The 15,825-nt window shown below is 42.1% G+C and overlaps 1 protein-coding gene across 2 annotated transcripts; it reads right to left on the reverse strand.

Annotated features, from left to right (window-relative positions):
• Positions 1–1,311: 1,311 nt before the first annotated feature.
• Positions 1,312–13,351, reverse strand: npas4a (neuronal PAS domain protein 4a). 2 transcript variants are annotated; one of them, XM_077532123.1, is made up of 8 exons: positions 12,906–13,350; positions 11,207–11,370; positions 11,034–11,136; positions 10,650–10,944; positions 9,155–9,264; positions 8,897–9,032; positions 5,930–7,539; positions 1,312–3,733 (listed from the first exon to the last, which is right to left on the reverse strand). In XM_077532123.1, exons 1-8 carry the CDS (start codon positions 13,081–13,083, stop codon positions 3,705–3,707), a joined length of 2,625 nt encoding a protein of 874 aa, XP_077388249.1. In that variant the 5' UTR covers positions 13,084–13,350; the 3' UTR covers positions 1,312–3,704. The 2 variants fall into 2 exon arrangements, with proteins under 2 accessions (XP_077388249.1, XP_077388248.1); XM_077532122.1 differs by lacking the exon at positions 1,312–3,733 and having other exon boundaries at positions 5,142–7,539; positions 12,906–13,351.
• Positions 13,352–15,825: the final 2,474 nt, after the last annotated feature.

Consider the following 15,825-nt stretch of genomic DNA (forward strand, 5'->3'; position numbering starts at 1 on the left):
ACTTTTGTCCCACTTGCCTCTTTTTACTGTACCTCTAAATTTAGCATCCCCTCAACTCACCCTTTTGTCCCCCCCTCCCCTCCCCTCCTCTCCTCTCCTCCTTCTCTCGTCACTGCATCCCCCCCACCAGCCCGAGCCGCTGAATGGATGCTGAGAATAGAGCGTGGCGCCGGAAATGACCATATATGGGGCCCTCCTAGTCGCAAGGTACGCCGATGCAATGTGAGGATTTGTAAAAAGGAGGCGTGTGTCATCATCATCATCATCATCATCATCATCATCATCGTCGGCGGCGGCGGCACGGTCGTAGGCGGGTAGGCGAAGCCACAAAGCCGACGCTCTCGTGCGTCACTCTGAGTCAGGTGGCGTCTCGTCACGCGTGTGCGTCAGCGCTGTTGCCGAGCGAAGCTCGCTCGGGGGGGAGGAAGAAAAAAAAAAAAGGAGGGCTGGCGACGATGACGAGGATCCTGATGATGATGATGACGAGGATGCAGGTGCTGATGCTGAGCAGCCAACTGACGACGCGCAATCTCCCCTCGTACGTTTCGCATGCACAATCTTGGAGGAAAAAACAACACATGCGACGTTCACACAGGCACTAGTGTCAGGATTTTTTCACTACTGCCATTTTTGCTCTTGCACTAGTAGCCTCCTTATCAAGGATATCAAATCAATGCTCTCTTCAGGCCTTTTGAGCATTTATTTGACATCCTGTAGATAACTTCAAAGGTTTATTTGCATCCTAGTAGACCAAAGTGGCACTAGTAGAAATAAATACTAGTAAAATAGTCATTCTACTTGTGCCCTTCCTGCTCTATGCTCAAATAAATACACAAACAGCTTTTCGTAAAGCTGCTTGCGCATTTGAATGCACTAGAAGGGCCATTACCGGTAATTGCACGAGTGCACTAGTATTTTTATTATTTTATGACTTGTGAAGCACGAGAAAAATGAGCTTAATCGTCTTGAATGTTGAGGAGAAAGAGAAATGGAATGACTAGGGCACAAAGTGAGGCAAAAACTGCACTAGGTGACACCTGCATGCGACATGCATGTGCTACTAGGGAAAGGCTCAGTGTTACTAGTAGACTTGTATAATGCCACTAGTAGCATACCCTGATCAACTGCTGCTCAATGTTGCCTCACTAGTAACATATTAGTACGCCCAAAGACAGCAGTGGGAAAACAACATGAGCACTTTTGACACTAGTGCATTGATTTGTCTTACTAGTAAGGACAAAAGTGAACTACTAAAGATGGGATCTTGTCAAAAAATGCATTGTTGGGACTGACGACACCTCAGCCGCATTATAAGTGCACTTTATTCTAAATGCATTTGTCACATTCAAATACACTTATAAGCAAAGACGATAGAACATTGCTCCACACAATGTGCAGTTCATTTTATAAATATTCATATTTGATGCCATTACAAATCTCTCTCTTCGTATATATCTGCTATTTACAAACCATCATACAAATGTTTACAACCTTCTTGGGAAAAAAAAAAGAATATATTTCACATGTCACACATCCAAGTAATACAGTACACGTGTAATAAATAGGTATCATTATTAAGTTAGCCGTTGAAATAGCTAAGCTAGTAGGAATGAAAATCCTTTACTTGACCGTAGACGACTCTACGTGAGCGTGTCCACACCGTGGGAATCGGAGCGTCCTCAAGCCGTGTCGCTTGGTAAAGTCGCACAACAACAAAAAGAAAGAAAGAGGAAGTTGACACCCTCCCCCCAACCCCCCACTTCACTAAGAAGTTGATTGAGCCTCACTATTAACCGCCACGTGTTTTGTTTGTCCAACAAACACGACAAACACGGGACGGGAGCTTGCAAAAAAGCTTGCCAGCGTCGCAAATTATTAGGATTGCAAAAAATTGACGGAATTTTTTAAACTGGGAACTTTTTGTTCATGGGAAGTCAAATCAAGTATGTCACAAATTTAAAACATTTAAAATTGGGTATCTGTTTCCGTTTTGCAGCAATTAGCATTAGAATATAGTTTAAGTGTCATCGATTTTCACATTCCTGGTGAAAACATTGGGGGAAAAGAGCTTGTTGCAACATGGCCCTCGTTGCTCTCTTATACTCTGCTGCCACCTGCTGGCCGTTTTTGTAATAACTACCATTGGTACAAGCATTTTCTCCAGTTTAGAGTCTGCATCAAAGCCTTCTGTATGCTCTAGTATACGTCTTTGGGAGCATGGTAATAATTTTAATAGAACATATTTATATGATTTTGGGAGCAAATGAGAATCCTCACTAAAGAGTATTTCGAGTGATGATTTGTGGTGATTATTTTTTCTTTTGCGTTACGAGTGACCTTCTGATATGCTACCACTTGAATATAGTGGCCAAAAAAAAGTGGAGCAATTAAGGGACTAAACTGTGCTGCAAATAGTGAAAATCTGCATGCATCGGCCCTTGGCAAAAAAAAAAAAAAAGCAACAATATTAACAAAGGGATACTTGACTCATTGCGCCATTTTCAGCAGTAAAAAGTTCATATTTTGTCTATAATTATTTTTCATGTACAATTAACACTGCTAAAAAGTCATTTTTCTACTTGCTGTCGACTGATGATGATGTCATCACCTGTGCTGAGGAATTAACTAACGACCAATCACGGCTCAGTTTACTGACCAAACCCCAGAAAACAGGTGAGACATGATTGCACTGGTGATGTCATCATCAGTCGACAGCAAGTAGAAAAATTACTTTTTTTAAATTAATTGTACATGAAAAATAATGTTCAAATAAGTCAAGTATCCCTTTAAAAAAAAAAAAAAAAAAAAAAAAGGGGAAAATTGACAAAATGTTCGCCCTCAAATTCCAAATTGAGTTCCCATGAAAATATTTCCAATTTGGAACTTTAAAAAAAAAAAAAAATTCCCATCTTAACTTCCTATGGCAATCTACTGGAAAGTTCCCTCCCCTTTTTTTGCAACCCTATTGAATACAACCCATAGATGACCCTTGACCCGAAGAGTCCACATTCAGAGTCTTAAATGTACAGTACAAAGAAAGAGCGCTTTGGCGCCATATGCCCGCAACTCTTGACATGCTTTTCTTTTTGTTTTTTTCGTTTTTGTTGCACATCACAAAAGTCAACACAAGTTGCGATGGACAGACACACCGTATGGAATGTTTAAAGGGTTTCAAGCCGCAAACTCAAAACTCGCAAAAGTGTGCTTCCAATTCCAAAATGTCACTTTTCAATTTGAAGTTTCCCGCACGTCAAAGAAAAAAAAAAAAGTGCTTGAAAAGTCATACTGGAAATAAACTCTCATTAAAATAGCTTTTTTTGTTTGTTTGTTTGTCCATGTTGACAACAGATATTTTTCACTACGAGTGAATACAAATGCATGTCTGTTAAGTGAAACGACGCTTAACGAGGTTCAGATGGCGCATCTGAAGCGGGAGACACCACATGGACTCGGGACTCGGCCAGTCGGGCGGCCATCTTGTTTGTTTGTTGTTGCGTTTGTAAAATGTTGCACCAGGTTTACAGCTTCGTGATGGAACAAAAAAAAAACTTTTTTTTGTTCTCAGGAGGAGACATGTAGGCGTCAGTCCTTTATACATTATGTATATTTATACACTTGAGTGTGTTTTTACTTTGCAGTAAAAAGTATGTCTCCACAAAATATGACAATATGCCATACTTGATGAAGTAAGTCACAGACTTATTTTAGAACGGAGGGATGCTTCCACTCCCATCTGCAAGACAAAAAAAAAAAAAAGAAAAGAAAAGGAAAAAAAAAAGTCAGACGTGTGCTCATGGGAGAAAGGAATCAAAACAACTTTGGGCCTTTTCACACTGCACTTAGCCAGATATGGACAAATTTGAACCAGCTTGCACCAAGAAAACCGAGTTCAGTGTTGAAAAGGCCTCAGGTTGTTCAAATTAAACTGACGTGTAAGGAAAACAGTCCAATCACGTTACATCATGCAATAATCGCAAAACAGTTGCGGTTATCGAGCTTTTGGCTGAAATTTCAGGATGAACCTAAAATGCACGTTTATATGGCAACATAATTTTGACCGTTTTCACACCGCTTGCTGTTTTGTAACAAGGAGCTGAATGTGAAAATTCACAACAGATCAGCGTTATTATAGTTTTGGAATTTTTTATTTTAGTTAGTTTTTATTTTGTTGAGTTTTTTTTTAGTTATTAAATGTTATATTAATTAAATAAAATATAAATTTGATTTATAATAAATTTATTACATTTATTTTTTTTATTTTACGTTATATAAATATTAGGGGTGTTAAAAAAATCGATTCGGCGATATATCGCGATACTACATCGCGCGATTCTCGAATCGATTCAATAAAAAAAAAACGATTTTTTAAAAATTTTTTTTATTTATTTATTTATTTATTTTAAGAGCTCAGAATTGTTCATTCGGTAGTCTTACCGATTCAACGTCTTATCATCATTGCCTTTTTTGTGTGTGTGTGTGTGTGTGTGTGTGAATCGATTTTTAAACTTCCATTTTTAATGGAAAATATTCAACAAAACGTCTGACTTCGGGTTCGGATTCACACCTTGAGCATGGAAGAATGTTATATGAACGGAACATTAAGCCTTAATATTTTATTTTAATGCTGTTCAAACATGAAACAGATTACAACCTCTATAAGACTGAAATTTCAGATAAATAAATAATACATTTTCATATAAATCTTACACTCTACAAGCTTACTGATTAGTATTTTCTAAATTTGAATGAAAAAAAATCGCAACAATCGACTTATAAATTCGTATCGGGATTAATCGGTATCGAATCGAATCGTGACCTGTGAATCGTGATACGAATCGAATCGTCAGGTACTAGGCAATTCACACCCCTTATAAATATATACCTCCGCCTACTGCCCAGAGCCAGCTGAGATAGGCGCCAGCGCCCCCCGCAACCCTTGTGAGGAATAAGCGGTCAAGAAAATGGATGGATGGATGGATGGATGGATAAATATATATTATATGTATATTATATTTTATTTTTTTATTTTTATATTAAATTTATTTTATAATAAAATAGAAATTAATAAATATTAAATTTAAATGTTTCGTTTTAGTTTCAGTATTATTATTATTATTATTTTTATTAGTTTGTTTGTTTTTTATGTTTATTACTTGTGCGCAATATTTTAAAAAAAAAACACCACGGAAGTGACATCATCTGAAGGTGCTTTTGTATTGGCTGCTGCAAGATGACGTCCCTTCTGTGTGACACTTTCAAATGTCCTTATTCTGGTTAATAAAGAAATAAATCCACTTAAAATCATCCCCTAAGGCTCATGCATTAAATCAATTACCAAAGACTAAAACGAAGGACATTTTTACTATAATTATAGATAGTTGTACTTGGTCTTGTAAACATAAAATGTAGTTTCAGTTAGTTTTCGTTTTTTAAAAACATTTAGAATAAAATTACTAGCCAAGCCTATTTCTTTGTTACTGTTATGTACAAAAACACAATATTATGCTTTTTTTTTTTTTTTAATATGAACATTTTTTGTGTATCGTATATCAAGATTTTTTTTTTCTTTTTTTAATCGCCAACTTACACAATATTGTGGTAGTATCGTATTGTAACATTGATATTGGTTGCATCCCTATGAGCCACTCTGGGACCCGCTTTAAAATCTGATGTGTCACCTTGTCATCATCAGGTCGCAACCGAGAGACTGGAAGAGTCACAGAAAGGAAATGTTCATGGACCACTTCCTTGTTCTAGGAGACCAAATTCAATTTTTCGGTACTTGTTGTTCTTCGAAAAGTTTGACCTGGAGGTTCTCGAGCATGATCGGTTCATCCAGAAATTTGCACCTCTAACTATCTCTCGCAGGCAGGCAGGCAGTAAGACGAAAATTTGTGTAAAATTGTGCAAAATTGAATGAATGTCTCACCTTTGTGGAAGCACTGCGGCGATGGATGACACTGGAGTTGATACAACTCAGGTTGTTGCCCTAAACCAGGGGCGATCGAGGCACCTGCCCCAAACATGGGCTCCAACGCGGCCAGTTCCTCCAGGAGGGACTGCGCGGCCGCGGGCGAGACCGCCGGCGAGCTGGAACCGGCGGGCCCCGGCGAGGCAGCGAGGATGAGCGGCGGAGGAGAAGCCGCCACGGAGGAGCAGGAGGACACGGGAGATGATGACGCCACCTCCATCTCCACCTCCTCCGCCGGCTCCTCCTCCTCCATGGGCACATCGTCGCCGTTAGCTTGCGCCGATTGGACGCTACCGAATCGGCCTGCCCCCTCAAACTGGGAGGCTCGGTGCCAGCGCGCCGGAGAGGCCGGGTCCGGACCGGGTGGCGTCGGCTGGGGCGGGGGGGACTCGGGTCCGTCTCGGAGGAGGATGTCCAGGATGCTCTCTTCAAACAGAGAAGTGTCGTCGTCATCGTCCGGCGCCCGCCACGCTTTAACGGGATAAAACTCCCGCAGCGCTTGCAGCGAATCGGCAGGGGATGGTGGGGACATGGACGGGGGGGACAGCTTGGACAGGAGGGGGTCCAGGTAGAAGCCCTCCGCCAGGGAGCTGATGTGCTGCGCCAGCAGCGAGATCTCCGCCCGCTCCTTCTCCCGCTCCGGCGAGAAGAAGGAGAGGCAAGACTGCTTCCCAGGGGAGGCCTCGGGAGTCAGGAGCCCCTCGGGGGGGCACTGGATGGGCCCCAGGGGTACGTCCACGTAGAGCGGGCCCCGCACCTCGGGGAGGGTCATCACCGTGCAGTCGCCATCGCCCGGGCTGTCCGGCGTGGGGGGCAGTTTCTCGTACAGGGCTCCGAAGAGGAGTTCGGTGGAGGGGGCGGGGAGGCTGAGGGGGAGCTTGGCGGACAGGGTGGTAGGGGGGGCGGGGCCAGAGGCGGTGGTGGTGGGCGGGGCGGCGGCGGAGGCAGCCAGGGTGGTGGTGGCGGTGGTGGCGGACGGCGGCGGCGTGGTGGTGCCGGTGGGGTCGAAGCTGAAGTGCGGCTCGCCAAACGGGAAGCCGCCGCCGACGACGTGGGGGGTGTACGGGGGCGTGCACACAAACTCTTTGCTCTGCTGCGCCTGCGAGGCGGGCACGGGCGGGAGCGGCAGTGGCAGAGCCGGCAGGGGCGGGTCCAGCTCGAAGGAGGGCGGCAGGAGGATGTTCTGGGTCAGGAAGTCCAAGTCGGACACCGTCTCCACCGTCACCGGCGTAGGCGAGGGCGCCGGTGGCGGCGGGGTGCGTGCGGGGGCCGGTGGCTGGAAGAAGGCGTCCTCCTCCAGGGAGGAGATGCTGGAGCGGGGCTCCGCCTCTGTCCGCACGAGCTCGCCGGCGCGCTCCTCCGAGGATGCCACGCTGCAGCCGGCCGTGCTGAAGTCGAAGGATTGGCCCGACAGGCCGCTGCTGCCCGGGGTGAACACCTGGTCGGGGCTGGACAGGGTGTCGGGGGACTGGAGGCTCTCTTGCTGGGGGGGGGCCGAGCTCAGGACCAGGCTGAGCTGCGTCTGCTCCGAGGTAAGCTGCTGGCGCACTGACCACGCCTCTGACTCGCTGCAAGGGGGGGAAAAAAAAGACGTATACAGTTGTTTTTTTTTGGTTTCTTTGTTTTTCACTAGTTACTAGAGGACTGTTATGTAGGGGGAAAAGTAGTACTTTGGCGCCAACTATGTTGACCTTTTGAGGCACTTCATTGAGGCATAAATAATGCTTTGGTACCACCTTGTGGGTACTTGCTGCAAAGAATTTACATTTGGAATGAGTTTAGGAGATCTATTTAGACAAAAGTGTTGCTTTGGCGCCAAGGAACTGTGACAAAGTTGGTTGAGGAGCTTCATTTAGTCACAAGTAGTACTTTGGCACCGTCTTGTGACATTTTGCTGCCAAGGAACTATGTTGAAGTCAGTTTAGGTGCTCCATTTAGACAAAAGTAGTTCTTTGGCACCACCTTGTGGGTACTTGGGGGGTCAAGGATTTACATATTGGTGCTAAGGAATGATGTCAAAGTGAGTTGAAGAGCTTCATTTTTTTTTTTTTTTTTTTTTCCCAAAAGTAATACTTTGGCACCATTCTGTGTTCCTTTGCTTCCAGTGTAATATGTTGAAGTCATTTGAGGAGCTTCATTTAGACAAAAGTAGTGCTTTGGCACCACCTGTGGGCCAAAGATTTACGTTGGTGTGACTTTAGGAGTTACGACAAAGTGGGTTGAGGACCTTCATTTCGTCAAAAGTAGTGCTTTGGCAACATCCTGTATTGCCTTGCTTCCAAAGGACTATGTTGAAGTCATTTGCGGAGCTTCATTTAGACAAATATAGTGCTTTGCACCAAGGAAATGTGACAAAGTGAGTTGAGGAGCTTCATTTAGTCACAAGTAGTACTTTGGCACCATCTTGTGAGATTTTTCTGCCAAGGAGCTATGTTGAAATCAGTTGAGATGTCCCATTTAGACAAAAGTAGTTCTTTGGCACCACCTTGTGGGTACTTGGGGGTCCAAGGATTTACGTTGGAGTGAGTTTAGAAGTTACGACAAATTGAGTTGTGGTCCTTCATTTTGTCAAAAGTAGTGCTTTGGCCCCATCTTGTACTCCTTTGCTTTCAATGAACTATGTTGACATCATTTGAGGAGGTTCATTTCGACAAAAGTAGTACTTTGCTGCCTTTTTGTGTCATCTTAGTGGCAAGGATCAACGTTGAAATGAATTGAGGCCCTTCGTTTCGTCAAAAAGTAGTGCTTTGACACCATCTTTGTGCCAATGAACTATGCTTGAAATGAATTCAAGATCTCCATTTAGACAAATGTAGTAATTTGCCGCCACCTTAAAAGCATTTTCCCATAGCATTGTGCCTTGTCGTGAGACCATTTTTGCGTGTTTGTGAACGGTTCCAGGTTGGAGGCGGCGGCGTTGCGTACCTGATGACGTAGTTGCTGCTAGCGACGGGGACGTCTCCGGGCTGCAGCTGCAGGACCATGTAGAGCCAAATCCACGTCTGGTCATGAGTCTGCACGCGCACCACCATCTCGCCTCGGCCTTCTCCTCCCTCGCGCACTGGTGAGTCACAGCGCAACGTCGTTTTGTTTTTTTTTTGTTTTTTTTTTGCCTTTTGAGTGTGGCGGCGGTAGGCGCGTTCGCTCGCTCTTCCCGTGGGTGCTTTGCGAGCTGACACTTACGCAGGCCTCGGTGCTGAGCGCAAGCGTGCGCCAGATCGTGCGGGTGGATCAGCTCGTACCAGGAGCGCGAGCGCAACGTCGTCACATCGTAGCCCAAGTAAGTGCGCACGCTGCAGAGGGGGAGGAAGGGAAGGAAACGTTTGATGAATAAAACGCATGGCAAAGTCAAAACCTAACATCTCCAAATATGGTCAATTTCCTGGTTTTCACAAACGCATCCGATTGGCTCTTGTGTTTTTAGTCCAAATGATTGACTTGCGATGAAATGATTGTTTCTCAGCAATACCACAAAAAAAATTTTTTTTCAAATTTGAAGTGAAATGTGAAATTTAAAATTTGAATTTGATCCACTGATAACTGATAATTATCAATTCAACATAACTTTCTATTTATCTTTTCAAATATACGACGTCCTCAAAATACTTTGGACATCTTTTTTTGTTTATCCAAAAAATTACTTTCTGTAAAATATTTTTTTCATCTTTAAAAATTGCAGATTTTATTTCTAAAAAAAAAAAAAAAAAAAAAATCACAAATATATTTTTTAATCTTAAAAATTGCAGGATTTTTTTAAATAAAAAAAATCACAAAAATATTTTTTTAAATTTTAAAAATTGCAGATTTTATTTATAAAAAAATCACAAATATTTTTTTAATCTTTAAAAATTGCAGATTTTATTTCTAAAAAAAATCACAAGTATATTTTTAAATTTTAATTATAAAAAAAATCACAAATATATTTTTAAATCGTAAAAATTGCAGGTTTTTTTTTTAATAAAAAATCACAAAAATATTTTTTTTAAATTTTAAAAATTGAAGATTTTATTTATAAAAAAATCACAAATATATTTTTAAATCTTAAAAATTGCAGATTTTATTTCTAAAAAAAATCACAAGTATATTTTTAGATTTTAATTATAAAAAAAATCACAAATATATTTTTAAATCGTAAAAATTGCAGGGTTTTTTTTTAAATAAAAAATCACAAAAATATTTTTTTTTAATTTTAAAAATTGAAGATTTTATTTATAAAAAAATCACAAATATATTTTTAAATCTTAAAAATTGCAGATTTTATTTCTAAAAAAAAAATCACAAGTATATTTTAAAATTTTAATTATAAAAAAAAAAAATCACAAGTATATTTTTAAATTGTAAAAATTTGGGGAATTTTATTTCTAAAAAAAAACTTTAACAAATATATATATATATATATATATATATATATATATACATATATATATATATATATATATTTTTTTTTTATATATATATATATTTTTTTAATTTTCACAAAAATATATATTTTTTAAATGACACCTTTTCCTTCCTTTGTGTCCTCTTCCACAAAATAAAACTTTATAAATCAAAATTTTTTCACAAAATATTATAACCCCCCCAAATACAATTTTATTTCTCAAAAAATTATTATTTTTTTCCCCCCAAAAATGACTCATCCCGCTGAGTTTTGTGTTTGTGACGTGTGGTCGCATACCTTTCGTGCGCGGCGTGCAGCCTCAAGTCTCGGCCATGCTGGGAGTGAAAACCTTCCAGGAAGAGGCTGGCGCCGGCGGCGGGCGGCCCGCTCGACGTGCTGTCCGGTCCAGCGCGGGCGGGACTGCTCTCCAAAGGCGAGCAGAAACACACCCACACGGGATTGGAGGTCCAGTAGGATCCGCCAGCGACATCTGGCGCCGACAGTCGGCGGGCCCGGATCAGAACCAGCTTATTCCCGGCGCTCTGCCGGCGCACCGACTTGGAGGTGTTGAAGCGGCAGCGGAAGAGACGATCTGCGCCGGGGGGAAAAGGGGGCGTGGCCAACGTTGAGCGACACCAACGGCAATCGCGGACCATCAACGCCGCCGCTCTCCTATCTTACCCATCTCGGGGGAAGCTGCGGCGGACAGATTGTTCCGGACGGTCAGCTGATCGCAAGCGTCGATGATGTCATACACGCTGTCCCCTTGCGCCACCAAGTCCACCTGACACACATGTGAGACGTGTGATCAGATTTTGGACAGACGGACAGACAGACGGACGATGGAGACTCACCATGGAATGTCCCAGGTGTTCAGAGACGGCGTCGGACAGGTAGAGCAGCTTGCCCTCGGCGGTGAGCAGCATGAGGAAGCCCGGCAGAGCCTGCATCAGCTCGGACAGCTCGGGCAGGGACAGGAAGCGACCGCTCGGCTCCGCCGGAGCACTTCCTGCCTCGGCTTTTGGAACAACAGCAGCAAAAAAAAAAATGCTTCAGCACCAAGGACAGAGATGTCATCAAAACACGTCATCATCATGGATGAGAGAGAAAGATAATTTAATGCTGTATGGATGAAACTGTTGATATTTTTTGCCTCAATAAAGATACAAAAGAAAAAAAAGAAAAATACTGTGGCGTGTATTTTTTATTTTATTGTTTAAAGCAGGGGTGTCAAACATACGGCCCGCAGGCCGGATATGGCCCGCAAAAGGGTTTAATCCTCTTTGTAAAGTAAAAAAAATTGTAATGTCGGACCAATTAATCAGCCAGCCACAATCAAATATATAAATTTGTCATTTCAACAGCAGTCCTCAGATGAATATAATAATGTTGTTTTTTTTCAACAATAGATTACAGTTGAGCTCTGTAATTTAGGGCTGGCCCAAAAATTGCAAAAATCTGCGTATAATTGACGGCAATTGTTAAGTAAAAGTTATATACCATTATCTTACCGATCCGGCCCACTTTGTAATATATTTTCTTCCATGCGGCCCCTGAGCTAATATGAGTTTGACACCCCTGGTTTAAAGGCTGTCAGCACCGCGGATAGCGACTCGCGATGGCGCGCGTCAGATTTCAGCACCATGGATAGCGTCTCTGCTGCTGCCCCAATAGACACTTGTTGAGTACACGTGACGTCATACACACGAAAGCGTCTCTCAAAAAAAGAGCCTTGAGCTTACATGAAGTAAGCTTGTGTGTGTGTGAGTGGTTTATTTAAAAATAAAAAAAATAAAATACAAAAAATAAAATAAAAATAATAAAAGAGCCCTGAGGACGTGTTCATACTCAATTATAAGCGTGTGATGATTCACCCCGCCCCTTAAAGGCACACATCAACACGGTTCAGTTATTGCAGATTTACTGTATCGCGGATTTTCATTTGGGACCAATTTGTAAACCTGGTTTCCGCTCAAAGCCATTTTAAGATTTAAAAACGTCAGCAGATTGGTGTTTATTTTACATTTTGTGTGCTAAAATTTACATTTATGAAACGTAACAAGTGGTTTAGAAGGGCGAGAGTTGTGTGGGGGTTCAGAATGAAAAAAAGAGAAAGAAGAGCTGTCAACATCTAATTTAAGTAAATTCATTTATTGTATCATCAGCAAAATACACTATACTGATATTGAGTCTTATTACAGCATACCTGTGACCATTTTACGATCAGTTACTATACAGTAGAAAAATATAAATTTGCCATTAATTTCATGCAATTTTAAATATATATAGCTTTTTTTCATGATCAATCAATTTTTGGAGGGGGTAGAATTCTATGTATCAAAAGTGCTAGTGGTATCAATACCTGTTATCAGTATTAAGGACTTAAAAGTGGTATCAAACATCCTCACTTGATCTTGACATTCTGAATGTTTGATGATATTTTTTTCGTCACACATTGCTGTCATTTCAATGAGAAAATTATTTTTGGTGAAACCGTGCTAAAATTGCAGATTGATGATGATGATGAAGATGAAGAAGAAGAAGTGGTCTTACCGGTGGGCGAGAAGAAGACGGACTTCCTGGTGTACATGCATGCGAGCGACATGATGTGCAAGTAGGACAGTTTGGCTTTGTCGGCATCGCCGATGGGCAACAAGTCCTTCAGGTTGCGGATCTCGGCGTTGATCTGGTCCCGTCGGGCCTTGGAGGCTCCTTTGGTCGAGCGGTACATGCTGGAATGCTGCCGATGTCCAGAAAGGGGGAAGAAAAAAAAAAAGGAAGGAAAGGAAAAAGAGAGGAAGGAGGTCCCGCTCGCTCGCTTGCTCGCGCGCGCTTATTGGACTTTGTTCATGTCTGCGCTGGTCTCGATCGGCTGACAGTTTGTGAGGGACTCTGCTCGCCGCCGTCTTATATAGCCTGGGAGCGAGGGGGGCTCCCTGACGCGACCGCCGACGTAACCGGGAGGAGGAGGAGGGGGGATGGCTCATCCGAGTGGATGCTGCAAGCGCGGAGCTCCTCCGACTCCCTCCCTCCTTCCCTCCCTCCCAACCCGGCGGTGACTGCGCGCCGGCCGACGTCAGCAGCGCTCGCCTCTCCCCGCCGCCGATGACGTCGGGATGAAACGGGGGAGCTCCGGCCACGCAGAAAGCCTGATTTGGACAAAAACGAGTAAGGGGCGGGGCCAGCGTAGAAACGTAAAACGGAGTCACCCAGTGAGGAGGGAGGGAGGGATGGAGATGTGCTGCCTGCACCCGAGGAGAGGAAGAGTGTTTATATGTGGTTGCCAACGTTTAGTTTGGCTTCTCCATCAGCAGCTTAAAGCGACGCATCTTTCATCACAGCTTTGCTAGCTTAGTAGCATCTTTATACATTTCATAATTTTGTTTCCATCTATCCTTCTTTCTGTCAGCCTCTCCATCTTTCTGCCATCCTGTCTGCTTTTATCTGAGTCTTTCCATCTAACCGTCAATCTGTCAGACTGGCTTTCCATTTTGTACTTTTCTGTCGTTCTATCTATTGTTGCATCATTCAATATATTGTCTTTCAGTCATGTTGTCAAGCTTCATCGCTTTGCATTTCGCTATCATTGTTTTCTTTTTCTCCATCCAGTTTTCTTGAATTCTATCTATCATCCATCCATCATTCATCCATCCATCCATCTATCATTCATCCATTCATCCATCTATCATTCATCCATCATCCATACATCAATCATCCATCCATCAATCATTCATCCATCCATCCATCTATCATTAATCCATTCATCCATCTATCATCCATCCATCATCCATACATCAATCATCCATCCATCAATCATTCATCCATCCATCCATCATTCATCCATCCATCTATCATCCATCCATCATTCATCCATCATCCATCCATCAATCATCCATCCATCATTCATCCATCCATCTATCATCCGTTCATCCATCCATCTATTCATCCGTCCATCCATCGATCTTTAATCCATCCATTCATCTATCATTCATCCATCCATCATCCATCCATCCATCATCCATTCATCCATCCATCTATCATCCATTCATCCATCTATCATTCCTCCATCCATCCATTCATCCATCTATCATTCATCCATCTATCATCCATCCATCATCCATCCATCCATCTATAATTCATCCATCCATCATCCATCTATCATTAATCCATCCATTCATCCATCTATCATTCATCATCCATCCATCCATTATTAATCCATCCATCCATCCATCCATCAAATATAGCCACAATATAAACAGTTGTCCATTTTTATGCTAAGCTAACTACTTAAGTAGCATTTGTTTTTCAAGCTAAGCTAAACCACGTCCATCTATCTATCTATCTATCTATCCACCCCAACCTTTCAATGTATGTCGTTCGTTTGTAATGAATGTGCTTGTGTTGTGATGTTGTGAAAACATGAATGAATGGAGGAGGAGGAGCCAAGTTGTATGTGTGATGAATGGAGGGATGAACGAAGGATGAAGTGATGTATGGATGAGGCGCATGCAGCATCCCGCAGATATGTCTGCAGTGCATGTTTGGAAGGGGGGGGGGGGTGTCTAAAAATAGATTGAATCGATGCATCTTACCAGTGAGACGCGCACACACACGCGTGGGCTGCTGAATGGCGCCCCCTGCAGAGATATTGTAATCTTTTGCTTGCATATGTCACATTTGTTATATTTAATGATGTTATTATTCGGGACGTTTAATAACAATTTTTTTTTTTTTTCAGATCAATACCAATATGAGTACTCAACTCGTTTGATACATATAATTTCCCCCCCAAAACGATGACATAACTTTAAAGATAGACCTATATGTTCCAATATTGCATTTTTTTTAATTGCATGAAACAGCAATTTTCTATACTTTAATTATAATAATAAAATAATAATAATTTGTAATCCTGATTGTATAATGTCCGCAAGAAGGCAGCCAATGCTGTTATCATTTGCTGTCCTGAGTACCGATACCTTGAAATAAGGCAGCGTATCGGCCCGTTACGATACCTGGTATCAATACCCGCCCATCAATGAAGATTATTAGGGCTTGTGGAAGGGGCGTCGGCTAACTCGGCTAAGTAAGACCAAATGAGTTGACAAAAATTACTGCCTCGAAATGAGGGGGCGGGATTACTCGAGTAATCAATGGAATAATCGTGAGGAACATCAATTCCAAAAAAAGATTCGTTCATAACCTTTTATGTGAAGCCGCTGATCACATTAACAGTTTCTCACAAGAATTCGGAAACGGATAAACACCAACATGCAACAATTGATTTCTGTTGTTTAAATGATCGCATGTACGACATTCGTAGAAAATCACAATGTCCGTTACTTTTTTTTACGATTTGAGTGTCTTGTAAAGAAAATAAAAGCCTTTTAGCCAAAAGTTCATTTGCAAATTTTTTGTAGAAAATTGATTTGGTAGAGAGGTGTTTTAAAAATCACTTGGACAATTATGCTAT

This window comes from Festucalex cinctus, chromosome 9, assembly GCF_051991245.1.
Source record: "Festucalex cinctus isolate MCC-2025b chromosome 9, RoL_Fcin_1.0, whole genome shotgun sequence".
Classification (NCBI taxonomy): domain Eukaryota; kingdom Metazoa; phylum Chordata; class Actinopteri; order Syngnathiformes; family Syngnathidae; genus Festucalex; species Festucalex cinctus.

What these genes read in the sequence shown, in the direction of transcription:
- npas4a (XM_077532122.1), bottom strand. Translation starts at nt 13,083, where the DNA reads ATGTACCGCTCGACCAAAGGAGCCTCCAAGGCCCGACGGGACCAGATC. An exon ending in CGTCTTCTTCTCGCCCACCG is followed by an intron (nt 11,371 to 12,905) that starts GTAAGACCACTT and finishes TTGTTCCAAAAG; the next exon opens with CCGAGGCAGGAAGTGCTCCG. An exon ending in CTGCACGCCGCGCACGAAAG is followed by an intron (nt 9,265 to 10,649) that starts GTATGCGACCAC and finishes CCCCCTCTGCAG; the next exon opens with CGTGCGCACTTACTTGGGCT.